General features: G+C 45.6%; 1 protein-coding gene across 1 annotated transcript in view; it reads left to right on the top strand.

Annotated features, from left to right (window-relative positions):
* The window catches only part of TBC1D5 (TBC1 domain family member 5), a 1081936-nt gene that overhangs the window by 275002 nt on the left and 789967 nt on the right, over positions 1–16967 (top strand). Inside the window, 1 exon segment of the mRNA XM_030202651.1 lies at positions 2059–2190. Within this exon segment, the coding sequence (XP_030058511.1) occupies positions 2091–2190 (100 nt within the window). The 5' untranslated portion in view covers positions 2059–2090.

The following is a 16967-nucleotide window of genomic DNA, read 5'->3' as shown; positions in this document are numbered from 1 at the left end:
ACGGAATGCAAATTATCCAAAGGCTATTACAATGAGCTGCAGTACCGTTGCAGCTCATTATAATGAGATGCACTACTGTTTTTCCAATTCTCTTACCGTGGAAACCCTAACGTAAGGTCTGCACCTCTCATTAGGGCTCCTGTGAGGGAATCGGAAAGGAAAAGGGCCCCAAAAAAGAAAAAAAAAAGCAGCGAGCGCACGTGAGGGGCGCCCTTTATGGACGTACTCTGCCTGCGCTTGTGAGGGACGTCTTTTCGCTGTTTTTTTTTCTTTTTTTTTAGTTTTGTCTCCCCGGCGCTGCTCACCTTCTGTAGCAGCGAGGCGAAGGGAATCGGGGACCTGCAAGTCGATCCGGAGTTCAGGACGTCCCTTTCCATTATGCTCCTCTTCCAGGTCTCTTCAGCCAATCAGAGTGCGTGTAGCTGACACCAGCAAGCTAGATGCGCTTTGATTGGCTGAAGAGACCCAAGAAGAGGAGCATAACCGAATGGGACGTCCTGATTCTCCGACTGGCTACCAAGGTAATGGTGAATGCAATGGAGCTACAACGAGTGGCTCATTTGCATTCCCTTTCCTTAGTGAATTCCCGTTCCCTACCGATTCGCTATGGAATCAGTAGGGAAGGGGAATTACCGACGACTTTAGTGCATCTTCCTCTCAATCACAAAAGGTAAAATGTCTTCTTGTTGCTGAACTGCTTTATATTGTAGTAGTGACTCCCTCGGATTATGCCAAGCTTTTTTAGCTGCCCTCTTGACTAGGTGATGGGGATATCCCCGCTGTATCAATTTATGACTCAATATACTGGTGCAGCTTTTAAATTCCTGATCCGTTGAGCGAATTTTGCAATAGCGTAAAAACTGGGCAAATGGGATGTTCTTTTTCATATGTGGAGGATGTATGTTTGAAAAATGTAGTAGAGAATTTCTATTTGTGGGTTTAGAAAACACCATAGTTGCAAAACCATCCACCTTCTTCTCCACCCATACATCCAGAAACGAAATACGCCACTCATTCTTCTCTGTTTCAAATTTAATCTGTGGGTGACATTGATTTAATAAAACCACAAACTGTTGCAACATATCTGTCGTACCCGTCCAAATACAGAAAATATCATCTATAAAGCGTTTCCAACACTGGACATGCTGGGTAAACCGATGGGTAAATCCATTTCTCTTCAAACATTGCCATGAATAGATTTGCCACTATGCATAAGTACATAAGCATTGCCATACTGGGAAAGACCAAAGGTCCATCAAGCCCAGCATCCTGTTTCCAACAGTGGCCAATCCAGAATCAAGTACCTGGCAAGATCCCCAAAAAGTACAAAACATTTTATACTGCTTACCCCAGAAATAGTGTATTTTCCGCAAGTCCATTTAATAATGGTCTATGGACTTTTCCTTTAGGAAGTCGTCCAAACCTGTTTTAAAACCCTGCTAAGCTAACCGCCTTTACCACATTCTCTGGCTGAAAAAACTTGGTGTCAAAAATGAAGAAGTTCTTACTCATAGCTATATTGCTTAATTTAACCAGAAATTCTGTGGGCACCAAATGTGGATGAGGACTGATTGAGATTCTGTGCTCTAAGAAATATATGTACAGGTCTGTCACTGTGAAAGAAATTTGTAGGAAAAATGGTTTATAAGATATGCCTGGAAACACTGAGTAATTGTGGAGTTTTTTTGAGCCAGATGATGGTGCGTCGGGCCCACACCTTATAGTCTGATTTTGGACTGGCTGGGTGGCGTTACTGAGGCTTTTTTTCTCCACCACTGAGTGTATGGTAGTGTTAAGCCAGTGGTGACAGCTGTAATGTTTATGGTTAATATACACAGCTGGTGTGAAGCTGGGTTTTGAGTTTCGAGATGTACCTAACTCTTCCAAACTTTGTATAAAATCAGGTCTTTTAAGGGACTTTAGACTTCCATGTTGTGAGTGATTGTGGGGGGGGGGGGGGGGGGGGGGGGGGGGGGGGAGAGAAGAAGATGAGGGCAAAATTGGGAGTTAAAATGAGGCTATATAGATTATCAACTTTTTAATTGTTTTGTTTTCTAGGACATCAAAAATTTTCAGTGTAAGTTGCTGAGATGTATCATTCCATATCTGAAATGAGCCACCCCTTGCAGTTAGAAGACCAAGAAGTAGGCATTGATCCTTTGCAGAGTTACTCAAGCACTCACGAGGAAGGTAAGTTTTGTATTCTTACACTTTTTAAATATGTTATGCCCTATAAGAATTTCATGATAATTACATTTGTATAATTCTTTGAACACTGATGTGCAGAGCAGCAATAGGCATATTTAGTGAATTGGGTTTAGAGCACTTGAACAACAAGACATACCATAAAAGCTAATTTTATACATAATCTGAAACACTAGCAAAATAAACATTCTGCTCTCATCTTTGTATCTTAAACTGAGCAGTTACTTCAGCCAGAAAAGACTGACCTGTCAAACTGTAAAATGGCCTTTGTTAGAACAAGTAACACTGCTTAGCCTGCAGGGATCTGTGTTTGTGTCTGTGAAGTTTTTTTGTTTTTTTTTAATTTTTTTTGTTTTTTTTTAAGAGGCAGGAGAGAGACAGACGAATCTCTAAGCAGCAGTAGGCTGGTGGGGGGAGATGGGTAGGGACCTGGCACCACCAGGTGTAACCCCAACGTGCGCAAAGCACCTCAACCCCAAATTTGCTGCTGGTGGGGGGAGACGGGTAGGGACCTGGCACCACCAGGTGTAACCCCAATGTGCGCAAAGCACCTCAACCCCAAATCAAGCTCAACAACCTCCGAGGGAACGGGATAGGAGCCAAATCACTTCAGAGCTGCACAGCATGTCTCTTCACCTGCTAGATAGAGAGAATACTGAAGTGAGGCTGGCTGCACATGCCCTCTTGTGGGTGAACTTCGGTGTTCTCTCTATCTAACCTGCTAGTGGAGGGACATAACCCACAAGTCTCTGGATTGATCTGAGGGACTAATGGAAAGAAAATTATCAGGTAAGACATAATTTTACCTTCTCTCTTTTGATTCTGATTTCCTATCAAGTTATAGCGGCATTACAAAAGGTACAGAGAAGGGCAACAAAAATGATAAAGGGGATGAGACGACTTTCCTATGAGGAAAGGCTAAAAAGGCAATGCCTCTTCAGCTTTGAGAAGAGACGACTGAGGGGAGATACAATAGAAGGTCTATAAAATACTGAGTGGAGTTGAATGGATAGATTCTAATCACTTGTTTATTCTTTACTAAAATACAAGGAGTAGGGAGCACGCAATGAAGCTTCTAAATGGTAAATGTAAAACAAATTGGAAATATTTCTTTACACAACACAAAATTAAGCTCTGAAATTCATTGCCAGAGAATGTGGTAAAAGCAGTTAGCTTAGCAGGGTTTAAAAAAAGGTTTGGACAATTCCTAAAAGAAACGTCCATTAGCATTATTAAGAGGGACTTGGGAAAATCCATTGATTATATCTAGGATAAGCAGCATAAGATCAGTTTTACTGTTTTAGGATCTTTCCAGGTACTTGAACCTGGATTGGCCACTGTTGGAACAGGATACTGCACAGTGTTTAACATAAAGATTTATCTTTTATTAAGGTTCTGATAAAATTATATGCGAGCATAACTCTGCCCCATTCATTCAAGGAAGCAAATACAACCAAAGAATATCAAACACAGTAACACTAGTCCCTTCTCTGTTCCTGGGGTGTTTTCTACCTTCACAGAGTTTGCACCCATCACTGTTGTGTACCAACCTTTTACACAGCTAACATCAAGCACTGCTGAGTTTTAGACCTTTCCTCATACAGCTGTGGTTGAACCTTTCCCAGGAAGTAGCCTAAACTGTTCCTTACCTTCCAAACTTAGGAAACGGACCCTTAACACAGGACAGTTATACTTAGCTTGGCAGGATCTTTTGGATCCTCAGTTAAGCAATTCTATAGCCCGCATATTCCTGCCCTCCTCTCTGGGATGTCTGCTCCTCAGTCTTTTCTCTCGTCTCCTCTTTCACAGGCCGATGCTCAAAGCTACCACCAGCATTAACTGGGCTTGCGTGCATGCTATTGTGCGCCGAATGCTCAGAGGGCTCAAGTGTGGGTATTAATGTATGTGGTAAAGATGGTCACAAATTGTATTGAAATGTATTAAAATGGATATTAATGAAAGCAAATAATCCTTTGCTAAAAAAAAAAAAGTGACAACACACATTGGCATATGTTTTTCTGCATTTAAATATGAGCTTTTCAGAACTGTAAAGTATAAACAATTTTTAAAGGCTTATCTTTAAAAGCACAGAAGAGCAATTCTGATGGGTACTTGCACTTCCAGTTTTGTCTGGGCATGCACACAAGAGTCACGTTTACCGCAAAATATTTGTGTGAATGTGCCAGCACATTCCTCCCCTTATTTTCGGTTTGTTAGCCCAAATTAAGCATGCACATCATTTGTATATGATTTCTTAAGAGCACCACTTTGTTGTTTTGTTTTTTGGGGGTGTTTTTTTTTTTTTTGCATCACTGTTTTGTTATGGGCTTTTGCATTATGTGCTTTTGCGCTCGGCTTTGAACATGGGCTCTCAAAGAGCAAAGTCCTCATTTCAATGTTTCTCCTTCAGTCAGCCAAGGAACTCCTAATTTACAGCACCTCGGGTGTTCTGTAAACTAGACTCAAGCCGGTACAGGAGCTTCTCTATGTGTTCCCGCCTTGGCCTATGCTGGGCAGAATTCTTGGCCGGGTGGTCCTGATGGGTCCAGACTGGCCCAGACGCCCTTGGTATGCGGACCTGATCCAGCTTTCCGTAGACAGTCCTCTGCGGCTTCCAGCGGAGCGGGGCTTCTTACATCAGGGTCCCGTGGTGATGGAGGATCCCTCCCACTTTGGTCCTACGGCCTGGCTCTTGACCGGAAGCGGCTGAAGAAGAAGGGCTTCTCGTACAAGGTCATCGCCACTATGCTGAGAGCACGGAAGTGCTCTACTTCTACGTACGCCAGGGTATGGCGTACCTTTGTATCATGGTGCAAGGCAGGATCCCTGTTGCCCTTCACGGCGCCAATTGCTTCAATGTTGGCGTTCCTGCAAGAAGGTCTGGAGAAAGGCCTGTCGCTCAGCTCTCTTAAGGTTCAGGTAGCGGCTCTAGCTTGTTTCAGGAGTCGCCTGAAGGGTGCTTCCCTGGCTTCTCAGCCAGATGTGGTGCGTTTTCTCAAAGGGGTTAATTACCTGCACCCTCCTCTGCACTCGATAGTGCCTACGTGGAATCTCAATCTGGTGCTGCGGGCCTTGCAGAAGCCGCCCTTTGAGCCATTATCGTGGCTGTCTCTGAAGGACCTGACGTTGAAAGCGGTCTTTTTGGTGGCAATCGCTTCAGCCAGGAGGGTTTCCGAGTTCCAGGCGCTTTCGTGTAGAGAGCCGTTCCTGCGGTTCATGGAGGCAGGAGTGTGTATTCGCCCTGTGCCATCCTTCCTGCCCAAGATTGTTTCTCGCTTCCATGTGAATCAGCAGCTTTGTCTACCCTCCTTCCGTAGGGAGGATTATCCAGAGGAGTACTGTGCTCTCAGATGTCTGGATATTAGACTATCATCAGATACTTGGAAGTGACCAACGATTTCCGGAAGTCGGATCACCTGTTCGTGCTGTTTGTGGGCCCCCGTAGGGGTCTGCAGGCATCTAAACCTACCGTGGCACGTTGGGTCAAGGAAATGATTGTGGCGGCTTATGTGGCCGCAGGGAAGGTGCCGCCTATCCAGCTGAAGGCTCATTCTACTAGAGCACAGGTGGCTTCGATGGCAGAGTCCAGGTCCATTTCCTTGGAGGAGATTTGCAGATCGGCGACTTGGGTGTCGGCTCATACCTTCTCACGGCATTATCGCTTGGACGTGGCAGCACGGGCCGAGGCCCAGTTTGGAGCTTCAGTGTTGCGTTCTGGGATTTCCATGTCCCACCCTGGGTGAGTACTGCTTGGGTACATCCCACCAGTCTATGGATTGATCTGCTTGATGATATGGAAGGTAAAATTATGTCAAGAGAGAAGCAAGTGGAAACAACGTTTCAAGAGATCAAACCAGGATCAGGGTTGAGATGCTCCAAAAAACTTTATTGAGGACCCAACACGGTCCGTGTTTCGGTTTTTATAAAAACCTTCATCAGGGGTCAATCAGTAGTAGCACAGGAGATATACTGACAGACAAAGGAGCTTGTGAAAATGTAGTCTCTTGAATGAAGAAAAAATGTAGCCTCGTACCAATAGGTATAGTTGGAAATTTCCAACTATACCTATTGGTACGAGGCTACATTTTTTCTTCATTCAAGAGACTACATTTTCACAAGCTCCTTTGTCTGTCAGTATATCTCCTGTGCTACTACTGATTGACCCCTGATGAAGGTTTTTATAAAAACCGAAACACGGACCGTGTTGGGTCCTCAATAAAGTTTTTTGGAGCATCTCAACCCTGATCCTGGTTTGATCTCTTGAAACGTTGTTTCCACTTGCTTCTCTCTTGTGTTGAACTTCTGTGGAAACTTTTGGACCTTTCATTGCTAAGGTAAAATTATGTATCATACCTGATAATTTTCTTTCCATTAATCATAGCAGATCAATCCATAGTCCCTCCCAGATATCTGTACTGTTTGTTCTAGTTCAGTTATGTTTCAGGTTCAAGTTTAGATTTCAGTTCCTGTTCAGGAGGACTTTGAGTTCAAGTTCTTTCACTTGGATTTCCCTGGAGTTGGGATGACTTTGTGTTGGATTCATAACTAAATTATGCCAGTGCTCCCTCCCGCTTCGTGTGGTAGTAGGGTAGCTTTGTTTCCCTCTCACTTTGGCGGTGATGGGTTAAGCCAGCTCCTCCCGCAGTTGCGGTAGCAGGACATGCCAGTTCCTCCCGCGTCGGCGGGTGTGGGTGCCTCCCCCTCCCCACTTCGGCGGTGGTTGGGTGGCGGAGTGTCCCTTTGTGGGTGTAATTCTCTATGTTTGGTGATTCATGCGGATGGAGCTTTGATATCGACTATACTGAGGATTTCCTGGTAGCACATGACCACATATAGAGAGGCAAAAGATTGCTCTCTATCTCCACCTGCTGGTAGATGGACACAACCCACCAGTCTATGGATTGATCTGCTATGATTAATGGAAAGAAAATTATCAGGTATGATACATAATTTTACCTTTTCATACAGCACATAAACTGTGTAATCTGTTGTCAGAGGATGTGGTTAAGGCAAGCAATACAGCAGGGATCAAAAGAGGTTTGAATGAGTTCCTGAGGAAATGTCTATAAAAATTATTTTATCCAGGTGGGCTTGGGAAAGCCATCAATTATCTGTGGACATGAGTTATGAGAAATTAATCTATTGTTTTGGGATTTTCTCGGTACTTGTGATCTGGACTGGCTACTGTTGGAGACATGGTGTTGGGCATGATAGAACTTGGTCTACCTCAGCATGGCTGATTTTATGTTCAAATTGCATATAACAGCTCCACCCAGCCAGAAGTCTAAAAGAGACAGCACCTGAATGGTTGGTGGGTTATCAGTCTGCAGTGCTAAATGTGTTCTCTGCAGCCTACCAGGTCTTTCTGGCTAAACAATATTTAAGCACATGGAATGGTATCAGAATATGTAGAGTTTATTCCTTAAGATTTATATGAGGACTGTCCCAAATTTATGACAAGATTGCATGTTAAAATCATGAAGAATGAATAGCTTTTGGCGCATGTGACTTATGAACTAGAGGTACAGTATCTGTAATTAATATCTATCTGCACATACGTTTAGGCTCAAGGTCAAGTCCGGGAGTTCCCTTTTGACGTGATGTATATATAACATATCCCTGTAGTGATAAGATAGAAGGTAGATGAGTCAAGGAGAGTTACTTCATTGTTCAATCTTTGTTTCTTGCTTCTCTTTTATCCCCTTTATAGAAAATACTGTGGGAAAACATTCTAAATAGGTCTTTTTTCACGAAAGCATAAAAGCTCTCAGCTGGGTATTAAAAATAAGATGAGCCTGAGATTATCAGCTGGGTCTTAGTCATAGTCCTCTTAACTATGCCTGCAGTTAATTCTTTTTTCTCACTGTAAGAATTTTACTGATACCTTTGGGTACACAGAATGACTGAGAGGTCCATGTTTTTTCAAGTCCGGTTATTGTTTCCACTTTATCCTGTGACCATGAGGGTCTTTGTACGTCTAGTAGCACTATAGACAATGGTGTGCTGGTAAATTTTTAACAACAGGCTCTCTCCCCGGGAATTTTTTTTTAATGCTTCCAGGTTCCAATCTAATTCAAGTTTAACGTGGGATAAAATGCCATAAATAAGTAAATAAATAGATAGAAACTCTGAGCTCTGAGAACCTGATTCCTATAACATGATGTCTGTTTTAGAAGCCCATTACCAGGAGAAAAAAAATTTCTGCACCAATAACAGGGTTAAATGTCATAAATAAGTAACTAAATAAATAAATAGATAGATAGATAGAAACTCTGAATGTTGAGCACCTGATCCTTATTTATTTTATTTATTTATTGCAGTTGTATCCCACATTTTCCCACCTCTTTGCAGTCTCAATGTGGCTTACAATACATCATGAATAGTGGAAATGAATTAGAAAATAGACATTTAGTGTTACAGAAGGGTCTTGGGTAACATGATAATGAAAAAGAAAAAAAACAACATAGTAGTGGTATAACAAGCAGATATTATAAGACAGTTCTGAATATATGTGGAGGAGTTGTGTATATTCACATTTGTTGATCTTTTTGGTATGCCTTGTTAAAGAGATAGGTCTTTAGTAGTTTGCGGAAGTTAGTTCGTAAGTCGTTTTTAAGTTGCGCAGCAATGCGTTCCATATCTGTGCGCTCAAGTAGGTAAAGTTTGACGCATGCATTAGTTTGTATTTTAGACCTTTGCAGTTGGGGAAGTGCAGATTAAGGAATGTGCGGGATGATCTTTTAGCATTCCTGGGTGGTAGGTCTATCAGGTCTGACATGTAGGCTGGTGCGTCTCAGTGAATAATTTTGTGAACTAGGGAGCATATTTTGAACGTGATACGTTCTTTAAGTGGGAGCCAGTGTAGTTTCTCTTATAATATGACATCTGTTTTAATGGCCCTTTACCAGGAGAGAAAAAAAGATCTCTGCACAAATATAATACATGCTAGGGTGTCCTTATAATACATGCTAGGGTGTCCCTATAACCAGCCCCTCTAAATGACACACTGATTATGATTTATAACAAATTACTACTCTAAGTTATTCCATTACTATACTTCTCTGACCTCTGTGTACATCTGTATGCTGCCAAAGCTGGCATGTTTGAAAATATAAGCGAGATTGAATTAAAATGCTACCAACAATAAAGAATGACAACATGAATGCAGTACCTGATTCTTATAACATGATATCTGTTTTAGTGGCCCTTTACCAAGAGAAAAAAATCTCTGCACAAATATAATACATGCAAGAAGGTGTCCCTATAATCAGCCCCTCCAAATGACAGAGCGATTACCATTTATAACAAGTTACTACTCTACTTATGAAAAGTTATCCTCTGTTTACATCCGTGTGCTGCACAAGCTGGCATGTATGAAAATATGAGTGAGATGAAATTAAAATGCTACTAACAATAAAGAACGACAACGTAGATGCAGCAGCTCATAAGTTTGCTTGATTTTGTTTTGGGTTTAACAGCAGCGCGGGAAGGGGAATCAGACTAACCTAAACAGCTTCAATTTCTTTGTTTCAGCACACTGGTTTACCCGGAGCCTTGTCTCTGCCGAGTAGCGTACAGCCCCGCTGATGCAACTTCCTGTGGGTGGGATCCGGCAGAGAAAAGGCTCCGGGTTGGTCAGGCAGCGGTGAGGGGTGGATGATGAACATAAGGGACGACATGATGAGGTATGCTGGGGCCGGGGGAGGAGGGAGAGAGGAGGAGAGAAAAAAAAACAGATGCTTGTATGCTGGCTGCCTGACTCCAACAACCGGCTCGCAAAAATCAGTAAAATTTAACAGGCTCGTGTGAGCCGGTGCGAGCCAGCTCCAGCACACCACTGACTATAGAAATGATTATTAGTAGTAGTAACTATGTGAAAAAGTACTACTTTTGTTTGTATTAAACCTGCTGCTGTAGTTCCTTGCTCACTTTGCCGCACCCTTTATGATGATATATACTTCTGTCTTATTTTCCTTGAATTGTACCTTTTCAAAGCTGATCAGTTATGTTTTCTTCTGTCTCAGCAGGCCCATCTATATAGGAAAGTATGAAATTTGCAGTTGTATTGTATCATGTAGGCTGTACCATACATGCCCAAAGACAGCCTTGTAGCATGGACCAGGAGCAGTCAGAGAGCTGAATCAGGCATGAAGGTTGTCTTATCTACTTAAACTCTGCCGCTACTTAAGGATGTAGTTGAAGTTCTCCGAGGACAAGCAGGCTTGCTTGTTCTCATGATTGGCTCATCGTCCGCGATGGCCCAGGAGACCGGCAAAATTTGTATAACAAAACAAAGAACTCACCAGAATGCTCCATCGCACGGGTAGAACACACCGCGGATGCGCGAACGGCTTCCTGCCCGCAACGCGAGTGTGCCCTCCTCAGTTGCTTTTTTTCCACGACTGTGGTGACACGGAGTTTTTTCGAGTTCTGTGTTACCTTCGGCCCAGGAGATCATAGCGTGTCCGATTTTCCTTTTACCCTTCTCTTTTTGTTTAGTTTTTCTCAAAACTTAAAAACAACAGCAACGTAGTTTTAGTTCCTTATTTTCTTAGTTTTCCCCTGTTTATAAGTTTTCTTTCTTTTCGTCGCGGCCCTCTTTAGGCCTCTCTTAATCGCGTCTTTTAATTTCGCAGCCGCCGTTTTTCCGTCCATGTCATCAAGGACACCCAGCGGCTTCAAACGTTGTACTCGGTGCAACCGGACCATCTCGGGTACCGACCCCCACTCGTAGTGTCTCCAGTGCCTTGGGCCCGATCATCTTCCAGCTGCTTGTAAGTTGTGTCCTTTAATGAAGAAACGGACTCAAGTGTCTCGGGAGGCTCAACGGGAAAAACGTTTTGCTGATCGGTCCGGTCCTTCAACATCGGCATCGACTTCGGTACCAAGGTTGACGGCGTCGACGTTGAGGGAAGCATCGATTTTGAGAGCGCAGGTAATGGCTGCCGAATGACCACATCGCGCTGGGAGCAGCGAGGCATCAAGTGGGTCTCCACCTGTCTCGAGGCCTACTGCTATGCAGGCCCCCCGGGACCAACCTTCGTCGGACACGGCCCCGAGGAGACGTGAGGATTCTACGTCCTCCTCTTCGGTACCGAGGAGTCTTGATGACGGGTGTCGAGCGAAGGCTAATAAGCACCGTCATCGTTCTCCTTCCATGCGCGGTACCGAGAGCTCCAGGAAGCTGAGGGATTCGGCACCCGAGAAACGTCGGTGCTGGGAGGACCGCTCACCCTCTATACAGAAAGTGCTGATGCGCCGGTCTTCTGGCAGCCTGGTACCGGCTCTCGAGCCCCCTCAGATTCTGCCACTGGCTCCTATACCGACCCCTCAGCCTTTTCCGATGGAAGCTCTTGACGAGCGTATCAGGGCCCTTCTTCCAGAGCTTCTGGAGGGACTGCTGCACCAATCTACTTTGGTGCTAGGGGTGCTTGTGCCTTCTGTACCGACTGTGGAAGCGGTATCTGGGCCTTCGCCTGTGGTGAGGTCCCTGTCCTCGGTGCCGCCCGGGTCGATTCTCCCTTGACGTCGGCGGAGGAAGCTTTGCTGCAGTCCAGGCACGGGTCGACTTCTCGACATCGCCCTTGAGGTCGTCGTTCTTTGACGTCAAGACAGGCTCGGGCTGCTGTTAGAGAGCTTTTTTCCGATACCGATGATGAGCGCTTGTGGGCGGAGGAGGAAGATCCCAGATACTTTTCTGAAGAAGAGTCTTACGGGGTTCCCTCTGATCCTACTTTGCCAGTTGAAAGGAGATTGTCTCCACCTGAGAGTCAGTCTTTTTCCTTTTTCGTTCGGGAAATGTCTAAGGACATTCCCTTCCCTGTGGAGGTTGTTGATAACCTCAGGGTCGAGATGCTCGAGGTCTTGGATTATCCTTCTCCACCTACAGAGGTTGCAACGGCTCCCTTGCATAACACACTCAGGGAAGTTCTTACGCGAAACTGGTCATTCCCTCTTTCTAATCCAGTGGTCTCCAAGAAAGATGAGTCCCAATACAGAGGCCATGGAGAGCCTGTAATGGTGAAGTCTCAACTGCCTCACAATTCCATGGTGGTGGATTCTGCTCTTAGAAGAGCCAAGAATACTAGGGACTATGCCTCAGCGCCCCCAGGCAGAGAGTCTAAGATCTTGGATTCTTTTGGGAGGAAAATGTATCAGGCCGCTATGCTTGCAGCTAAGATTCAAACTTACCAGCTCTACACAAGCATCCACTTGTGGAACTCGGTGAGGCAACTGTCTACTTTGGTTGAAGCACTTCCTCTGGAGCTCGCCAAACCTTTTCATCAGGTGGTCAGGCAGCAGAAGGCATGTCATAAATTCCTGGCCAGGGGTACTTATGACACTTTTTATGTGGCATCCCGAGTAGCTGCTCAAGGTATAGTGATGCGCAGACTCTCATGGTTGCGTGTCTCTGACCTGGATCATAAGACCCAGCAGCGAATGGCGGATGTTCCTTGCTGGGGGATAACCTTTTTGGCGAAAAAGTAGAGGACATGGTTGATCAGATCAAGAAGCACCATGATGCTATGGATTCTCTCTCCCACTGAGCGTCTTCTGCTACCACTTCCTCATCCAGGAGGTTTTTTGGAGGGAAGAGGAGTGCTCCCTATTCCTGCAATACACTCTTGCTTCTTGGCAGCAGTCCCAGCACGTGCGACTAAGGCCCCTGCGGCTCCCCAGCAAAAGCAAGGGATAGGCTTTTGACTGGCTCCAGTGCAGTATAGCCTCAGAAAAAGTATCTGTGCTGGATGACTTGCCGGTCGGAGGGAGGTTGATATTTTTTCTCCAAAGGTGGCCTCTCTTAACCTCCGATCGGTGGGTTCTTCAAATAGTCCGGTCAGGATACACCCTCAATCTGTAATTCAAACCTCCGAATTGCCCACTAGGAGCTGATTCTTACAGCTCCCAGCACAAGCAGGTACTTGCAAAGGAACTCTCCGCCCTTCTAAAGGCCAATGCTGTCGAACCCGTTCTACCATGGGAAGAAGGGCTGGGATTCTATTCCAGGTACTTCCTTGTACAGAAGAAAATGGGGGGGGGGGGGGGGGGAATGCGTCCTATCCTAGACCTAAGGGCCCTGAACAAATTCCTAGTCTGAGAAAAGTTCAGGATGGTTTCCCTGGGCACCCTTCTTCCCATGATTCAGGAAAACAATTGGCTATGCTCTCTGCACTTAAAGGATGCCTATACCCACATCTCGGTACTCCCAGCTCACAGGAAGTATCTTCGGTTTTGGTTAGGAATTTGGCACCCTCAGTACTGTGTACTGCCCTTTGGCCTCGCGTCTGCGCCCAGGGTTTTCACAAAGTGCTGGGCAGTTGTTGCAGCATCGCTCGCTACGCAGACTGGGAGTGCATGTGTTCCCTTACCTCGACGATTGGCTGGTGAAGAGCACCTCGGAAGCAGGTGCTCTACAGTCCATGTGGATGACTATTCGAGTGCTAGAACTACTGGGGTTCGTAATCAATTATCCCATGTCCCATCTTGTCCCGGTTCAAAAATTGGAGTTCATTGGAGCTCTGTGGACACATGGATATCTCGAGTTTATCTTCCCCAGGCAAGGGCAGACAATCTCCTGGCCCTTGTGTCCATGGCTCGAGCGTCTCTACAGATCATAGCTCGGCAGATGTTGAGACTCTTAGGACACATTGCCTCTACAGTTCATGTAACTCCCATGGCACATCTACATATGAGATCTGCTCAATGAACCCTAGCTTCCCAGTGGTGCCAGGCTTCAGGGGATCTAGAGGATGTGATCCATCTCTCCACCGACTTTTGCTATTCCCTTCAGTGGTGGACCATTCGATCCAATTTGACCTTGGGATGTCCATTCCAAATTCCTCCGCCACAAAAAGTGCAGACGACGGATGCATCCCTCCTAGGGTGGGGAGCTCATGGTGGCGGTCTCCACACTCAAGGAGCTTGGTCCTTTCAGGAAAATGGTCTTCACATCACCCTCCTGGAATTACGAGTGATCTGGAATGTTCTCAAGGCTTTCAGAGATCGGCTGTCCAACTAAATCATTCTGATTCAGACAGACAATCAGGTTACTATGTACTACACCAACAAACAGGGCAGGCGCCAGATCTCGCCCTCTGTGTCAGGAAGCCATTCGGATGTGGCTTTGGGCATGCCATCAAGGCATGTTTCTCCAAGCCATGTATTTGGCTGACGTAAACAACAGTCTGGCCAACAGGTTGAGCAGGATCATGCAACCTCACAAGTGGTCGCTCAACATGGGCATTGTCCACAAGATCTTCCGAGCGTGGGGCACCCCCTCGGTGGATCTTTTTGCCACTCAGATCAATTACAAAGTCTCTCAATTCTGTTCCAGACTTCAGGCCCACGACAGACTAACATCAGTTGCCTTTCTCCTTCATTGGGGGACAGGTCTTCTGTATGCGTATCCTCCCATACCTCTAATAGGGAAGACTTTGCAGAAACTCAAGCAAGACCAAGGAACAATGATTCTGATCGCTCCCTTCTGGCCTCATCAGAACCGGTTTCCTCTTCTTCTGGAGTTATCCTCTGAGAACCGTGGAGATTGGAGTGTTTCCCGACCCTCATCACCCAGAACGAGGGGTCGCTTCTACATCCCAACCTCCGGTCTCTGGCTGTCACGGCCTGGATGTTGAGAGCTTGGAAGTTGCCTCCTTGGGTCTTTCAGAGGGTGTCTCCCGAGTCTTGCTTGCTTCCAGGAAAGATTCCATGAAAAAGTGTTATTCTTTCAAATGGAGGAGGTTTGCCGTCTGGTGTGACAGCAAGGCCCTAGATCCTTTTTCTTGTCCTACACTGACCCTACTTGAATACCTTCTACACTTATCAGAGTCTGGTCTCAAAACCAACTCAGTAAGGGTTCATCTTAGTGCGATTAGTGCCTATCATCACCGTGTAGAGGGTAAGCCTACCTCTGGACAGCCTTTAGTTGTTCGCTTCATGAGAGATTTGCTTTTGTCAAAGCCCCCTGACAAACCTCCACCAGTGTCATGGGATCTCAACGTCGTTCTCACCCAGCTGATGAAAGCTCCTTTTGAGCCACTGAATTCCTGCCATCTGAAGTACTTGACCTGGAAGGTCATTTTCTTGGTGGCTGTTACTTCAGCTCGTAGAGTCAGTGAGCTCCAAGCCCCGGTAGTCCATGCACCTTATATCATCATAACAGAGTAGTCCTCCGCACTCACCCTAAGTTCTTGTCGAAGGTGGTGTCAGAGTTCCATCTGAACCAGTCAATTGTCTTGCCAACATTCTTCCCCCGTCCTCATACCCGCCCTGGTGAAGACAAGTTGCACACCTTGGACTGCAAGAGAGTGTTTGCCTTTTACATGGAGCGGACAAAGCCCTACAGACAGTCCGCCCAGTTGTTTGTTTCTTTTGATCTCAACAGGAGGGGAGTCGCCACCGGAAAACGCACAATCTTTAATTGGCTAGCAGATTGCATTTCCTTCACTTATGCCCAAGCTGGGCTGACTCTGAAGGGCCATGTCACGGCTGATAATGTTAGAGCCATGGCTGCATTGGTGGCTCACTTAAAGTCAGCCTCCATTGAAGAGATTTGCAAGGCTGCAACGTGGTCATCAGTCCACACATTACATTTCACTACTGCATTCAGCAGGATACCTGACGCGACAGTCGGTTTGGGCAGTCGGTGCTGCAGAATCTGTTCGGGGTTTAGAATCCAACTCCACCCTCCTAGGCCCATTTCTGTTCTGTTCCAGGCTGCACTCTCAGTTGTGTTTCTTTTCAGGTCAATCTCCGTTATGTCCTCGCCGTTGCGAGGCCCAATTGACCAATGTTCATTGTTTTGAGTGAGCCTGGGTGCTAGGGATATCCAAATTGTGAGAACAAGCAGCCTGCTTGTCCTCGGAGAAGGTGAAGATACATACCTGTAGGAGGTATTCTCCGAGGGCAGCAGGCTGATTGTTCTCACAAACCCACCCTCCTCCCCTTTGGAGTTGTTCCGGTTCTCTATTTTGCTTTTTATTAAACTGAGGAGGGCATGCTCGCGTTACGGGCAGGAAGCCGTTCGCGCATGTGTGGTGTGTTCTACCCGCACGACGGAGCGTTCTGAAGAGTTCTTTGTTTTGCTATACAAATTTTTCCGGTGTCCTGGGCCGTCACAGACGATGACCCAATCGTGAGAACAATCAGCCTGCTTGTCCTCGGAGAATACCTGCTACACTTCACTTTATTCATTGGTCTGGCTACTGGAAAAGTATTGTGTTAACATGATGCCAATAAACCTGAGACCTGTGGAAATCCCTTCATTTCAAGATACTCATAGTCTCAGCTGAAAGAGAAGCTGAGATGACAGGATGGTGCATAGCAAACTTTGCTTAGATTCCTAAAGCGCCATCTCCTATCTATTTTTGTCAGTCTAATGGATTGATTTACCACCTGAGTCATGTCCTTTGATTGTAGCTTCTGACATTTCCTCGGAACCAGCAGCAGAGAGAGGCCACTAGCATTTCTCAGTTTGGAAACCTTACGTAATCTGGAGGTTCAGGTGTTGCTTCCTATACTAAAAATGGAAGGTATGTGTCACAGTCCCCTTGATCCAGCAGTATCTGATGATGGTGTACTTTTCAGAGATATAGGTGGAAGGATGACAGTGCAGGTGTTCCTTCAGTAGACCCTGCAGGATGTATTGGAAAGTCTGGGGAGAGACATGATAAGCCAGAGACAGCCAGTGACATTGCCTATGTCGTTTCATAGTAACATAGGAAATGACGGCAGATAAAGACCTGAACAGTCAATCCAGTCTG

This window comes from Microcaecilia unicolor, chromosome 1, assembly GCF_901765095.1.
Source record: "Microcaecilia unicolor chromosome 1, aMicUni1.1, whole genome shotgun sequence".
Lineage (NCBI taxonomy): Eukaryota > Metazoa > Chordata > Amphibia > Gymnophiona > Siphonopidae > Microcaecilia > Microcaecilia unicolor.
This window is presented reverse-complemented; position numbering and strand designations above follow the sequence as displayed.